Source organism: Ciona intestinalis, chromosome 1, assembly GCF_000224145.3.
Source record: "Ciona intestinalis chromosome 1, KH, whole genome shotgun sequence".
NCBI lineage: Eukaryota > Metazoa > Chordata > Ascidiacea > Phlebobranchia > Cionidae > Ciona > Ciona intestinalis.
Window position 1 is genome coordinate 7,266,771 of NC_020166.2, and position 15,343 is coordinate 7,282,113.

The window sequence follows — 15,343 nt, forward strand, 5'->3', positions numbered from 1 at the left end:
ATACTGGCTGGTGTGGAAAATACGGTGACACAGCTTGATTTCGCCCACTTTCAAAGTTAATTTTCGACACGAACGCCCGAGTTTTTTCAAAAAATAATTATACAGTGGGTATCAGTGAGACCTAAGGAACATTTTGAAACCAAAATTTCAGGTGGCCACCTGGTAAAGGATCACCGCTATGGACCTTACTTCTGAATCTTCTTATGCGTTAATTTTATTTATTTCAGTCTATGTTTATTAACTTTTAAATTTCTGACTTGTGCGTAATATTTCTATTTCCTTCCACCTATTACTCAAGAAATGGTTATGATGGCAAAACCAAGTCCAATTCAAGTCGGACGTGAATTTGTACGACAATATTACACCCTGTTAAACAAAGCACCAGAATTATTATACAGGTAGCTATGGGGGTTGAGACTTTATGTTCAAATGCGGGTGTAGTTTTTGGGGGTATACCTATAAATAGAATTGATCAACAAAGCAGTGTCAAGCCCCGACCTGCATCTTTTGGCCTAGATGTGGCTTGGTAACCAATGTGCTGGCTGCAATGGCAATGCTTCCACACTATTAAGACAAACAATTCTTACATTTTGTATGGTTACATTAAATTTAATTGTTTTCAATCTTCATTAAGCTTTTTAGTTTAATGCTGTAAAATTCAAAAAGAACGCTTAATTGTGACATTGCAGATGTTTGTCCTAAATAAATGCCTTTATTATGTTTTCAATATATACCACTATAACTCATACTAAACTTGTGGTTGCAGATTCTACAGTATGCACTCATCCTATGTCCATGGAGGCAGATACTGTAATGGGGAACCAGAAAAGCCAGTCATTGGTCAAAATGTAAGAATTAAAGTAATTCTTCAACTTAAAATTAAAATGTTGCATAACAGCTCTCCTCAGATGGTAGATTATTAGACTATTATTCATAAATTCTCACTCGTGCAGTTATTGACTGTTTGCTATTATTTAGAGAAAAAAAATCAACAAACAGTGTAGATAAAATACTTGTTATAATGGTATATGGTTGCCAATACACCCATTATATCATTTCCATTTCATTTTAAAGGAAATCCACACCAAAATTGACTCGCTTGAGTTCCGAGATTGCCACACCAAGATTCGACAAGTCGATGCCCATTCTACCATCGGAAGCGGGATTGTTGTCCAGGTTACTGGAGAACTTTCCAACAGTGGAATGCCTCTGCGTCGATTCATGCAAACGTTCGTGCTTGCTCCTCAGGTTTGTTATTTCTTACTAACTTTTTTCTTTAAGCACTCAATGGATAACTGCATCGGCGCCAAACTTTGTAAAATGCAAGGAAGGCAGGGCGCAGGGATAGTAAAACAAGTTTAGTTCTAATGATTACTGATTAATGTAGTGCAGAATGTTCCAGGGTAAGCTTGCCTACCTACTCTCTATTTGCCATAGGGTGTATGATATGTTCTGTTGTCCACGATACAACTTTGCATTGGACAAAAAATGACAATTTATAATTCGTTTTATTACTATTTATTAGGGATGTGCCGAGCCGAGCCCGAACTCAAAAGCTCGTGCCCGAGCGTCTCCTTTTTTGACGCTCGGCGCTCGGCTGAAAACTGGGCCGAGCGCCGAGCCTTATGCTATAATGTTGCACGCGAGAGCGAAAAATATTAAAAATGAAAAAAGTGAAGCTACTAAGAGATAACGAGACTAGTATGCGTAGCTTTCTCTTTAATTATTTTTCGTTCGTTGTGAATTTGCTCTCTCGCAAGTAACGAATCGCAACGTCAGCGAATTTGCCCGTATCGAATTACAGCAGGTGTCGAATTACACGAGCGCCCAATGTTTTCGTATCACATTTTAAATAAAAAGCCAAAAACTCTTAAACTTTTTTATAATGAAATAATATAAATTGCTGCAACCACGGTTTTGCAACCACAGGGTTTTGCAACCCCTAAGCCACCTTTACCGCAGACACGCACGCAGCCAGAAAGTGCTAAGACGCACACACACGCGTTGCATTCAATATAACATTCCTTCGCTTGGAATTAGAACAATTTTTCATTCAATTGTTACGTCACGTGTCCTATCGCAACGTAACTATTAATTATGACGTTTTATAATATAACAATCGGGAGGAATGTGCCCACTGCCCAAGTTGAGCAGCCCAACCAACCACGAGATCAAAACATCGTGTATCAGCGTCACATTTTTACACTCTGCGCCGGCGTATGAAATAAAGGAAGACGCATGCGGTAGCATACATTCCACACGTAACAAACGAAGCAATCGTTGTGAATTTATTCTCGTGAAAAATGACGTAATGAAACTCTGGTTCTCTTGCGGTGCCATCAAACGATGTTTTTTGGCTTCTGTCCAAGCTCGACCGGGACGATACTTTGTAATATCATATTACAATTTATGTTGGTTCCAATTTACTGATAGCGTCGCTCCTCGCTCTTATATTTGCACCAATTAAAATTCACATAATCGCGATTTAACTGCATTAAACTAATCATCAGAAACAAAAATTATACACAAACTACAGATCGTATGGAAGCGAATAAAACACGATTGTTTTCCAACAATCTCGTTTGTGATGTAACGATCGTAAAGGTTTATTCTGACGTAAATAATCGTTACATTATCCAAGATGAACATGCGTAGAAACTTGCTAGTTGCGCCACTGGCTGTAACAGTTATAAATATATTTTGTATGAATTTTTTTTGCAACAGTAGGAATTATGAAAAGCGAGACGCGTCTTTAACCGCAAACCACGTGTTCTGTATTATTTTGATTAGCGGCGCTTTTCGGCTGAATAGGAACGCATTCTCGTACGCCTTTCTCCTTGATGACGTCATAGGTGCTCGGGCTCGGGCTCGTGCCGAGCTTTTCGTTGAAGCTCGGCGCTCGGCGAACCCGAGCTTTTTCAACTTCAGCACATCCCTACTATTTATAGGGGGACAATCCTTACAAGTTTTATGTCCACAATGATATTTTCCGTTACCAAGATGAAGTGTTTCATGATGATCAACAAACTGATCGAACAGATGACGAAACAGGTAAGATACTCAAGTGTGATGGTGATTTTCGTAATTTAGCTTTCACGTGTTGTAGTTTAACCTTCACATTCTTCGTAGTTTAGCCTTTACGTACTTGGTGGTTTAGACTTCACCTGCGTCGTAATTTAGCCTTCACGTGTTTCGTAACTTAGTCTTCACGTACGTCGTAGTTCAGCCTTCACGAACATTGTACTTTAGCCTTCGCATGCCATGCCTCTAAAGTAAGCATACACAGAGGCGTTTTTCGCCCCCCCAAGATTGGTACAACAAAAAATTGGACAGCCATGCCTGCGTGCGAATCAGCGTAATAAACTTTATTTACCCGTAGACCGTTGTCACTTCCATTTTTGGTAAAAATGTTAATTCACCCTACATACCGCCAAGCAAAATTGGCTTATCAAAATACTAAAACAAGTGTCCCTGCAAATAATAAGCAGTTTCTTTAAAATATTTCAACAAACAGTTCCTGGTCCTGATTCAGAAGAAGAGAGTGAGGCCATCGCTTCAGTCACGGCGTTCCAGGACACTTATTATAACCAAACCAACAATGAGGAAAATGTCAATGGATTGGAGCAACAGGTGAAGAACATGAAAGTTGAATCACCCGAGATCGAACAACCAGTTATTGAACCTTCACCAACTCCTTCACCTGTTCCTGATGAAAGAGAGGTAAGGACGTTAGTTATGATGTTAGTTCCCCAGTTCACCTTTAGTATGGGATGCCGAAGAGACGAGATAATTATATTTTCACAAAACTGTATTCACATTTCCACTTTTAGATGAATGAATGTTTGTAACTTATTCCCACCATGGGCGTAGTAATGTTGTTATTGACTGTCCAGTCAACCCTAGCATTACACAGAAAAAGATAAATTACATTCTTGTACGCCACCCATTCTGTATTTTTTCTGTTTCGTGCATCTCGTTTCTGCTCGAGATTTGCCATAGAAATGTAATTTCTGGATGTTTTTCGGACTTGTTTGTACAGTTGTCAATTTGGACAGCTCAAGCAGATATAGTTTACAGTTGTAGCAGCATTAGGCCTAGAACTCATACCTTTTGATAATTGAACCCCCTTTCTTTACAGCCTACCCCACCCCCTACCACCAATACACTTGACCCATCCCCCGAACCCCCTCAAGAAGAGATTTCCGAACCCCCACCCCCATCCAAACCCTTCTCTTGGGCAGACCTTGCATCAAAGAACACCCCAGCACGAAGCAACACACAGCAAGGAACAGTTGTTAAAGCCCCACCAAAGGTAGTTAAATTATTGTTTTTTTTTGTAAAGTGTAAATTTATCTTCGTGATAAACAGTATAATGTGGGTAATATGAAAAGGATAAACATTTTGAGTGCTTCATCCTGATTGTTGATAGGTTTTTGCTAACTATTGTGAATTTCGTGTTTATTAAATAAAAAATTTATTTATCATTGTTTATTATTAATTCCAAAACTTTAAACGCAATGCAGCCCGAGCCAGTTGAACCCGCTGAGTCAGCACCAAAACCTCCGCGTCAGCCTCGGCAGAATCAACGCTTCACTGCACCCAAGGAAGAAGAACGAGCGTATGGTGATCGGAACGATGCAAGAAGACCCAGAGACGCACCAAGTGGTGTGGTTCGTTACCCTGACAACCAGCAGATCTTCGTTGGAAATTTACCAATTGACATCAAGGAGGCAGATTTAAAAAATCATTTTGCAGGTTACCATTCACAATACATATGCATTGCAACTTGCAGTCGATAGTACATAGTCATACTGCATAAATAGTAGTGAGATAATGTTTTTACAAATATTAAATTATATACAAAAGCTTTTTTCTTCTTCCACAGTGTTCATATTTTTACATAATTGTAGATAAAAAAAATGGTGTTTCACATACTAACCATGCAGTTGTATTTTTTTTTGGTTTTAAACTGTACAAGTGTATTAATAATCTGGAATACAAAATTGTCTAATCAGTAATCATGTCCTTTTTGTGCTCAACTAAAAACCCATGTCATTTCATAGAATTTGGAAATGTACTTGAAGTGAGAATCAACCACTCACATTCTAACAACCCAAGCTTTGGATTTGTCATCTTTGAGAGTCCTAGTGCTGTTGAAAAAGTGCTGGAGATTATGGTAACTATTATGTTTGTTTTGTAAAAGGAAAAATTGAGGTCGAGGGCGTTTATCTTTAGTTTTTAAATGCACAATAGTTAGTGTTTTTTTTTGAACAATAGTTAGTGTTTTTTTCTTCAGCAGCCTACGCAAAGTTTAAATATTAGAATATATCATAAAGCACTAAAATATCTTATATCATTTATTACATCATTTAATCAATCTAACACCCAAAAACAAACTTTCTTAGCCGACACAATACAAAAACAACCAGCGCATTAACATTGAGGAAAAAAAGCAACGTAATGCGAGGGATGCACGTCGTGGTGGGGATCCACGCAGAGGTGCTGGGGACAACCGTGCTCGTCGTGGTGGTGGTGCGCCTCAGATGAGGCGGGACAGACAAGGGTCTCGAGACGATGGTCGCAATTACAATGCAAATCGACGATAATATTCAGCAATTTTACTATTTTATACAAGCGAGTTCTCGTTGCATGGTATAACAGCTGAATAAGAAGTTATCTCTTAAGTTCATTCATTTCAGGCTTGCTCAGTACTCCCTTTCACACTGTACCACGCTTTTCCTTCCACAATGGATGTAACTATCGTATTTATTCAAGACCCACCTTTTACCAAGCTGTAAATCCGATTCAAGCTTGTAAAATGTCAAAAACAACGATAGGAAAATGTTAAAAACGTTAATAAAGTATCGCACTAACATTTATGTAAACAATTCGATTACTGTTAAAGAAAGATCTCCAATGAGTGTCTGTTGTTCTTTTGAGTCCTAATAAAGGCAATAATATTAATTATTCATCCTACATAACAGAATTCAATGGTCTGTCGTCTAAATTAGGGTATGTAAGTGACTCCTATGTTAATGAGTTCATACACATCATTATTAATTAACATCTCAGTTTAGTTAATAAATCGGCTTGGCCGAAAATGTCTCGCTTAATTCAAAGTCCGTCCGGCGCTGTGGCATTGTGGTTAGCGCGCCTGCCTGTAACCATTGGTTCGAGGCTCGACGCTGCACTCACACATAATCACTCACAAAGTAACATACATGGTAACTCGTAAGCTGGCACGAAGTGCACGTCCGTGTTATAACGACTGTCGTTTTCCGGCCACGCGGAGATGAAGTAAGTACATTCGTAACAACTTTTCGACAAAAAATAATTTCTAATCACAACGTGCCCAATTTCTACCCAATGGCGCCTCCATCGGTTTGTGTCGAATGTTGCCGTGGAGTTTGAACGCTAACGTAAATGTAAACAAAATATTTTACACGGCTCAAAAAACGAGTTTTTAGCCAAATTTTTATACCAACAACGATTCAGTAATCAAGTCCGGTTACTATAATTACGTGAGTGAATTAAATCAGTTCTGACAATTCAAAAATTTGGGCATGACGTTGTGATGGAGGATTTTAACGACGAAATAAATAAAGAATTGGAACTTATTGACTTAGAATCGGTAAAAAGCGATTTTTCTGAAAACGAGGATGAATATGATAATATAGAAACTGAATTTGGTAAGTTATATTTAGGCCCATAGTAAATACTTCTTGTGTTTAGAACTTTCATGTTGTTTAATTAAATGGTTTGGTTTGATACACTTTATTGTTTTTAGTGTGTGACTGACAACGGTCACGCCTTTTATCGAATACATGTTGAAAATTTTTTTTATTTGTAAGTGTGCTATAAGGATTGTCATTTGTTGCTTGTTATCGTTGATGTTCTTCGTAAACTTTTCCGATCTTTGTTATTTTGGCTGAAGAGAAAAAACAAACATTCCTTCATTCATACTTGATTATAATATAAATACCAAGCTGTAACATTTTTTTCTTGAGGTAAATTTTTAAAGTTAAATATCTAAATGTACTGCATGGCTTATCTGATGAACAGGTAATACTAAGGCATGCCGCATGCCAATAGCATTTGGCTTTGAAAAGCTAAAATCTTTAGACTAGATGACTTGCACTTTGGGTGTGAAAGATAATATAAAAAACAAAACACAAGTCTCTCAGTAATATTGCATTATAAAACTACATGTATAATACTTGGTGCAAAGCTATTACAACTTTCTTTTGAATCCTAATATTAAAAAATCAACAGAACCTTTAAAAGAAAACAAATGGTTGGATCTTTTTATTGCGAAAACTTCTGAACAAAGTCAAAAGTATGAAGCTCTTATATGTGATGCAGAAACTACTTTGATTGAGGTCAATAAATCTTGATGTGTGTTTTTTTACAGCTTAAGTTAATATTTTAGTTACAGGTCTCGTTCTTATTAAGCTTATCTTTTTTTTTTGGTACAGAGTTCGTTAGTCCGTATAAATAAATTTCTGAAATAGCTACTGAAGATTATAAAATTTATCCAATTTAGCAACTAAGAATTTTTTATTCAATTTTACTAAACATTCAAGTAATGAAGTAATCATATTTTCTTTTTATTTAGTAATAGAAGTTTCTTGCTATTACTTATAAAGAAATTCCCAACATTTTTTTTTCTTTTTTCAAAACAAACATAACCAGGAAAATCTGTTTAAAAAAATATATGTTTTACTAAATTATAACTTCATTGTTAAATTGAATTTTTTTTCTCACTGACAGGCGAGACACAAAGTAAACAAATGTGTGGATCAAGATTCTGGTATAAACACTGCATCAGATCAAACATCAGGTATGTTTTCATCGCGTAATTTATCATTTGGGGACTTGAATATTAACACCTGAAGTTTTTAATTAATTCACATTTAATATCATAGGGGAAGATGGGACACCTTTGGCACATAATGTGTTTTCCTGATTGAGTTTTAAAAAATTAAAATCAACAAAAGTGGTGGCGATACAGTTTTATAATTCCTTGAATGTTTTTCCATTATAACCAAATAGCACGAGAAAATAAAATAAAAAGGTGTCCCGTCTTTCCCCACGCTACTGTATCTATTTATTCCATATGTGCTAGTGAAGTGCTATTATACACACACACACATATATATATATATATATAATATTTTAGAAGCTTCATCTCAAGTGATAGTTATAATGTTTTACTATTTTAGAGAATACTGAAATCAAAGAAGAGATATTGTCTAATCATGGTTTAAATGATGATGTAACTAAAGAAAAGGGTGACTCATCAGAAGTGTTTAAAGTGGATGAGAGCAAGGTTGTTTTAAATGTTGTGGAGCAACCGGATGAGCATTTCGATGAAGAAGTTTCTCGCAACCAGGTATGTGGGGGATTGAAATGCTTACTATCATTGTAGGGTGTAACGGTCATGCCTTTTATCCAAAACATTATTCCTTTTTTTTATCAATAAGCGTGTTTTAACAACTGTTGTTTTACCGTTACTACCGGTCTTTCGCCTTTTCCTAACTCTCTTGTTCTTTGTAATCGTGACGAAGAGACAAAATAAATTTCATTTATTAATCATCATTAAGTTTTCGTATTATATCATCACTACTTATTAATATTCTTCAATGGTTTTCAACATATTAACAACATATTTCAACATAACATATAGGCATCGCTGAAAATATAAAAATATTGGCCAAGTAGGTAATAAAGTACCATATAAATTAATAAAGTATTTGTAAAAAGTGTTTGTAAAATATGAAAAAATAGAAATAATATATATTATATATACATTAAAAGTATTGGCCACAAAATGTTGTAAAACAGCCAACATATGTCAAAATGGCCGTATTATTTTATTGCTTTCCATAAAAAGCTGCATGTGGGATTTTGAGATATTTGTTTACAACGAGAACAGCGCTGAGTGACAAATTTAAACCACTCCCTTTCTCTACTCATTGTATTTAAAGAGGGAGAGACACTAAGACAAAGTGTATTGTTTTATAAGAATGTACATTTCACCACTGGCTGCTGCAGTTACAATATTAAATAAATAAATGTTCCCGCTGTATATATTTTTAAAAAAATACATGTTTTTCAACAGCATAACCAATTGCTTGGTCAAATAAATAACATTGAGGTCGATAGATTGGCAATGGAACAAAATCTCAACCAAGCTTTACAAGCTGAATTATCTGTTTTGAAGAACCTCCAACTTGAAAGGTTAAAGTTATTAGATTTAAAAGAAGGAAATGCAGCAATTTTAATACAGGTAGGGTAAAATTTTACAGAATTCAGAAAGTATGTTAAATTGGTTGTGTTTATTATTTTCTGGTAATAATATTTTGGCTGTATAATGCTAAGAAGATTGAGTGTAAATGTTTCATAATAATGTTGATTTATCCTTTTTTAGAGACATTATCGTGGGTACAAAGTTCGAAAGATTTACGCTTCTATTTTGGAAAAGAAGATAAGAGAATCTCGGGAAAAAAGATCCGTAGAGAGAATTGTAAAGTTTGAAAAAGAATTGAAAGAAAAAAAGGAAACGGAAATTAGGTTGAAAAGATTGGAACAAGAGAAAGAAGAAAAACTGCGCAAGTTGGAAGAAGAGAGAATTAGGAAGGAAGAGAAGAAAAAGGAAGAAGAGAGAATTAAGAAGGAAGAAAAGAAAAAGGAAGAAGATAGAGTTCGAAGACAAAAAGAAGAGAAAGAACAGAGAAGGATACAAGAAGAGAAAATTAAAAAGGAAGAAGAGAAGTTGATGCAAGAAAAATTAAAGAAGGCAAAGGAAGAAGAGAAGCAAAGAAAAGATATTGAAAAAAGAATGGAAGAAGAAGAGAATTTGAAGCAAGAGAAATTGAAGAAGGCGCAAGAAAAAGAGAAACTGCTGATTGAAGAAAAAAAGAAAGTGCAAGAAGATAAAGAAAGGGAAGAGAAAGTCAAAACAGAAAATAGTTTAATTCAATCTCAACCAAATATTCCAACTAAATCCAAAAATAAAAAAGTGGATTCTGCATATACATCAGTGGTTGAAGGAGATACAGAACCAATTGTGGGGTTAACTTTGAGCCTGAACCTAGTAGAGGGTTTGTTGAAACGCATCAATCGTTGTCAGAGACATCTACAAACAAAGTTTTTGAGGTCAGGCACGATGGAAGTGAGAATTTAGCATCTTGTGTTGATTTTAAACCGGGAGTTATGGCAGGCCAAGAACAATGTCAAACTGATGCAAGTTCCCAAGTTGAAACTAGTGACATTAGTTTGGATAAAATCTTGAAAAATGCGGATGATGGTGATTGCGTTGGGATGGAAAAAAAGATCACTTTGCTCGAATTTCTTGCCGAAACCAGTTGTGGCGCTTTGGATGGTGATAAAATGGATAAAAAATCTAAAGGAAAATTAGGAACTCAAATTGACCGTGATGCTACTAAGAACAGTTCGTTTCATAAAAGTCATAAAAATGTGGCTGAAAAGGTTCGATTGAACATCCCATCCACTACAGAATGTTGTGCTGTTGATACAACTGGTCAAACTCAATTTAACACTGCTTGTACAAACTCAGTTTTAGTTACGGACGATTTAAAGAGTTCTGAAAAGTGCACAGAAAACACCCTGAGAAGAAAATCTCAAGATATTGATGACTCAGCAAAGCCCGTAATTTGTGACTCATCATTTAGCAGTTTAGATCATGAGAATTTTGTGATAAATTGCATGAAACGGTGGAAAAACCAATGTATAACATGGGATCCTGCACGAGTGTTGAAAAGCTCCACAGAGCGAAAACGTACTCCACATTATTCTACACTGGAGGGCATACCTGAGCACTGTATTGTTAACGGTATGTGTTTTGTTTGGTGTTTTATTTTTTATTTTTTCCAAGTCGTTTAATTAAGATGAGTTTATATTTTTTGATTTAAGCTAAGGCAACTTTACTAAGTAACGCTAAGTCGCTTTAGTTTGTGTTTTCGATTTAAGCTAAGTCACTTTACTTAACATGTCAATTGTTTTGTTTCATAAAATTAGCCATATATAAAAATGGGTATTTTGTAAAATATTTAGTATAATGAAGTTTGTGTAATACATCAAAATAACCATTTGACATTAAACTGCATAAAATGACTGCTAACAGTAGGTTACAAAACTACTTCATTTTTTCTAGTTAAAAAAAGTTTTTAGGATGCAGTACAGCAGCAGAGATGCCAACTAAAGAAATTTTTATCTAGTTGCCATTTTTGTTTCTTTTTGTAAAAATATCCAGCTCAAGCCCAAATCCCAGTTCCTCATTATATGACCCTAATCCTCACCAGTATTGAATAATTTCTAAACTTGCCATTCCAGGTGTCTGGCCCACCCAAAGTGAAAACAGTTCAAGGAAATTAGAAAACTTGCTGCGAGTTTTCATTTACTTTTCACGGGAGCTTCATGGAAAGGAATGGAGTTTAAGATCATTGGAACTTTGTGAAAATTTGACTCACGTGACTTTAGTGAGATGTGGATTAGCATCGCTTCACGGGATACAGTGCTGTCGTAATTTGAAGGTGATTAGTAGTATGGTAATATTTTTTATAAAAAGTTTTATGTTTGTTTTACATGTAATTAATGGCTGAATGATAACATTATGTCTGCTTGTACATAGATAGTACATATACAAACATGCATTGTTACTTGTCTTGACTGAGATATGAACACACCACTAGACACTAGTGTATAAAAACAATGTTATAACTTGGTTATTTGCCAGTGGACTGTGCATGAAGTTTACAAATCTCTATGTAAATCAAAACCTACTAAAGTTAGCAAAAGGGATATATATAACGCATTCTTCCTTTTTTCTTCACAATGGTAAAAATAATCCAATTCCTTTTATTCCTTACAGCACATCGATGTTTCCCAAAACAAAATTTCATCTCTTTCTCTCGACGGAATGTTCCGGATAAAATCTCTCGTTGCCGCCAGCAACCGTTTAACATCAACCAATGGTGTTCAAGGCTGCACTGGTCTGGTACATTGTGATTTATCAAATAACAATATTACAAAGATTACTGGTGTGGAAGATTGTATTGATCTCACCCATTTAAAGTGAGTTTGTTTTTATCCAGTTTTGTAAGAAATTCCAATTTTTTTTTAAGTTTGTTTGAAGCTATTAAAATTTTTTTGTTGGCCAAGAATAATAAAGATAATAGAAATAGTAACTTTTGGCTAAAAATCATTTTCTTTGACAAAAATTACAAAATACCAGTTTATAGATATTTGTTTGCATATTCCAGTACTTCACAATCCATAAGATGTAAACATTTGCATATAACTTGTGTTTAGGTGACTTTACTTGTTACAAAGTGCATAGCTGACTTACAACATAGCTGAGTTTACTTGAAATTTTTCTTTTATTGTCACAACAACCCAACTACTTAATTCAACAATTTTTACCATCAACAATTTTTAAGATGTGTGTTTTTTCTCAGTTTATCAAATAACCAGTTGATAAAACTGAGCGGTCTTGAAAATTCAAAACATCTCATTTTTCTCGAACTTTCAAACAACCACTTATCCTCCATGCATGGTTTAAATGCTTGTGGCTTACTTCGTTATTTGGATGTTTCTTCGAATAATTTTATGAAGCTTGTGTTTGAACAACTTGGAAACCTGGTGAGTATTTATCATAAAAATTATCGAATGTAAAAATAAAAAACTTTATTAAAATCTACATTTTTTTCTGGTAAAAACAGTTTTTATTATAAAAATTATCTAAATTAAATTTTGTTTTCAATAAAATCTTTGTGTTTTCTGGTAAAAACAGTTTATTATAAAACTTATCTAATTAAAGAAAGCAGAAAACAAAAATTTGTTATTAAAATCTTTGATTTTTGTAAAAACGTTACATTTATTCATAATTCGTTTGAATCTGTCATCATTTGCAAAAAAAGCAGAACTTTTATTTTGTGAAATGTTTTTTTTATCTGTATTTAATGCCTTTACTTCTCTTGAACCTGTCATCATATACGTATTTTGTTTTTATACAGGTTTTATTGGATCGTTTAAATTTATCGCGCAATAATATAAGTGAAGTGAAATTAGACCCAGAAACATCTTATGTCTGGCTGCCATGTTTGACTCAGTTGGATTTGAATCGAAACAAAATTTCTGAGGAGACATTTCAAGTTACCACCTTAAAAACAATGCCACTGTTACAAATGGTTGATTTTTCTGAAAATTTTATTGCTGATTCAGAAACGCTAACGGAAAGTGTCAAAAATCTTCCGAATTCTGTACAGTTCAATTTTGTTTCAACTGAAGCGATCGAAAATCCGAGATTTTTAAAATTCTTGGATGCTGCACCGGATTCTGGATTAGTTTCTCTAAAAACTGTCGCACAAAACATTGTCTCGTATAAACATTTGCTTTCAAGTGAAAAGTCTGAATCGTTAACACTCCATAAAGTTCCCAGGGAAGACCAGTTCAAACCAGATTTTGTGACAAACCATTGCGATTACTTGGTCAAACATTCTGAACTGGCTGCAAAACACAGGCAAGCAGATTGCATTGTTTTTCGCAATTTTTTTTGTTTATAGAAATTTAATAAGTTTTATGTATTTTAACATTGCATTTTACTCATTATGTGCTGATATTTTGATTCCTGAAAATATAATATATATATTTATGTTGTTATACCTTATAATCCAGGTTTTAGATGCTGTACAGAAAAGTCCATAAAATTTAAAAAATTGGCTTTACATTCATTTTTTTTAATATTTTGCTTTTTTTACTGCTTTCAATAAGTTTAGGATGCTGAGCAGTTTTAACAAAATTTATTTATTATTTGCCGAAATATTGATGTGTCTATTCTCAGGTGTTGGTTTGAGAACAAAGTTTCGTGCCAGGAAAATCAAAGCAAAGAATTTCAAGAAAGTTTCTCAAAACCATTAAAAGGTTTGCAAATAATTACTACTTTATTATTTTTTACAATATTTTACCAAAATTAAAACAATATTTTTTAGATAAACAAGAAGAAACGGTAAAGAAACCAATTTTAAACGAAGATGTCACAAAACTGAAGGTTTCTGCAGCTGTTAAAATCCAGGTAATGAAGTTAATGTAATTTAAATAAGTAAACCAATAATTTGTTTATCATAAAATCTTATTTATTTTCTAATTTATCATAACCTTCATTGTTCACATATTTAATATTAATATAAGCATTTTTTATATTTTGCGCTGTAATTGTAATATTATTTATTCAGACATACTGGAGAGTGTTTTCGGCAAAACGGCAATATCAAAAATGTTGTTTAATTCGAGAAAATGCAGCCGTAATAATCCAATCTACATGGAGAGGATTTATAGTGAGAAGGTCGATTAAAAAAGCTCTTAAATCCTTCCAGGTTTGTGGAGATTTATCATTAACCCTTTAGGGATGAGATATATTTTTTGCAATTTTTTATGCGTATTTTTAAAATTTTTCTTATGTATACGGATACACGTGATTTTTCATTTTTTTTGCATGTTTTTTAATTTTTCTTAAGTATACATTTGATTTTTCATTTTTGTTATGTTTGTTTTCAATTTTTCTCATGTATACACGTAATTTTTCATTTTTTTCATGTATTTTTTCAATTTTTCTCATGTATACGGATACATGTGATTTTTTATTTTTTTAGGAATTTTTCAATTTTTCTCATGTATACGGGTACATGTGATTTTTCATTTTATTAAGTATTTTTACAATTTTTCTCATGTATACAGATGCACGTGATTTTTCATTTTTTTTGCATGTTTTTTAATTTTTCTTAAGTATACATTTGATTTTTCATTTTTGTTATGTTTGTTTTCAATTTTTCTCATGTAATACACGTAATTTTTCATTTTTTTCATGTATTTTTTCAATTTTTCTCATGTATACGGATACATGTGATTTTTTATTTTTTTAGGAATTTTTCAATTTTTCTCATGTATACGGGTACATGTGATTTTTCATTTTATTAAGTATTTTTACAATTTTTCTCATGTATACAGATGCACGTGATTTTTCATTTTTTTCAGGTATTTTTACAATTTTTCTCATGTATACGGATACACGTGATTTTTCATTTTTTTCATGTATTTTTTAAACTTTTCTCATGTATACGGATACACGTGATTTTTCATTTTTTTCATGTATTTTTTCAACTTTTCTCATGTATACGGATACACGTGATTTTTCATTTTTTTCATGTATTTTTTCAACTTTTCTCATGTATACGGATACACGTGATTTTTCATTTTTTTTATGTATTTTTTTTAACTTTTCTCATGTATACGGATACACGTGATTTTTCCATTTTTTTATTTA

General features: G+C 33.6%; 3 protein-coding genes across 3 annotated transcripts in view; all 3 read left to right on the forward strand.

Annotated features, from left to right (window-relative positions):
* The first annotated feature begins 188 nt into the window (after positions 1–188).
* On the forward strand, positions 189–5,955 carry LOC100185830 (ras GTPase-activating protein-binding protein 2). The gene is made up of 9 exons (XM_002126499.5): positions 189–398; positions 767–848; positions 1,075–1,248; positions 2,949–3,051; positions 3,515–3,720; positions 4,139–4,312; positions 4,524–4,755; positions 5,064–5,176; positions 5,406–5,955. The coding sequence occupies exons 1-9, from the start codon at positions 301–303 to the stop codon at positions 5,604–5,606; spliced, it is 1,383 nt and encodes a 460-aa protein (XP_002126535.1). The 5' UTR covers positions 189–300; the 3' UTR covers positions 5,607–5,955.
* A 451-nt stretch (positions 5,956–6,406) lies between these two features.
* Positions 6,407–10,485, forward strand: LOC101243342 (stress response protein NST1-like). Its single transcript, XM_004225599.4, has 6 exons — positions 6,407–6,689; positions 7,273–7,379; positions 7,771–7,840; positions 8,223–8,392; positions 9,122–9,289; positions 9,431–10,485. Exons 1-6 carry the CDS (start codon positions 6,575–6,577, stop codon positions 10,184–10,186), a joined length of 1,386 nt encoding a protein of 461 aa, XP_004225647.1. The 5' UTR covers positions 6,407–6,574; the 3' UTR covers positions 10,187–10,485.
* Positions 10,106–15,343, forward strand: part of LOC100177178 (leucine-rich repeat and IQ domain-containing protein 1) — a 12,725-nt gene continuing 7,487 nt past the window's right edge. Inside the window, exons 1-8 of the mRNA XM_018813138.2 lie at positions 10,106–10,855; positions 11,356–11,555; positions 11,894–12,096; positions 12,480–12,663; positions 13,038–13,543; positions 13,865–13,944; positions 14,013–14,095; positions 14,256–14,396. Of these exons, the coding sequence (XP_018668683.1) occupies positions 10,216–10,855; positions 11,356–11,555; positions 11,894–12,096; positions 12,480–12,663; positions 13,038–13,543; positions 13,865–13,944; positions 14,013–14,095; positions 14,256–14,396 (2,037 nt within the window). The 5' untranslated portion in view covers positions 10,106–10,215. The remainder of the gene's footprint in view (positions 10,856–11,355; positions 11,556–11,893; positions 12,097–12,479; positions 12,664–13,037; positions 13,544–13,864; positions 13,945–14,012; positions 14,096–14,255; positions 14,397–15,343) is intronic.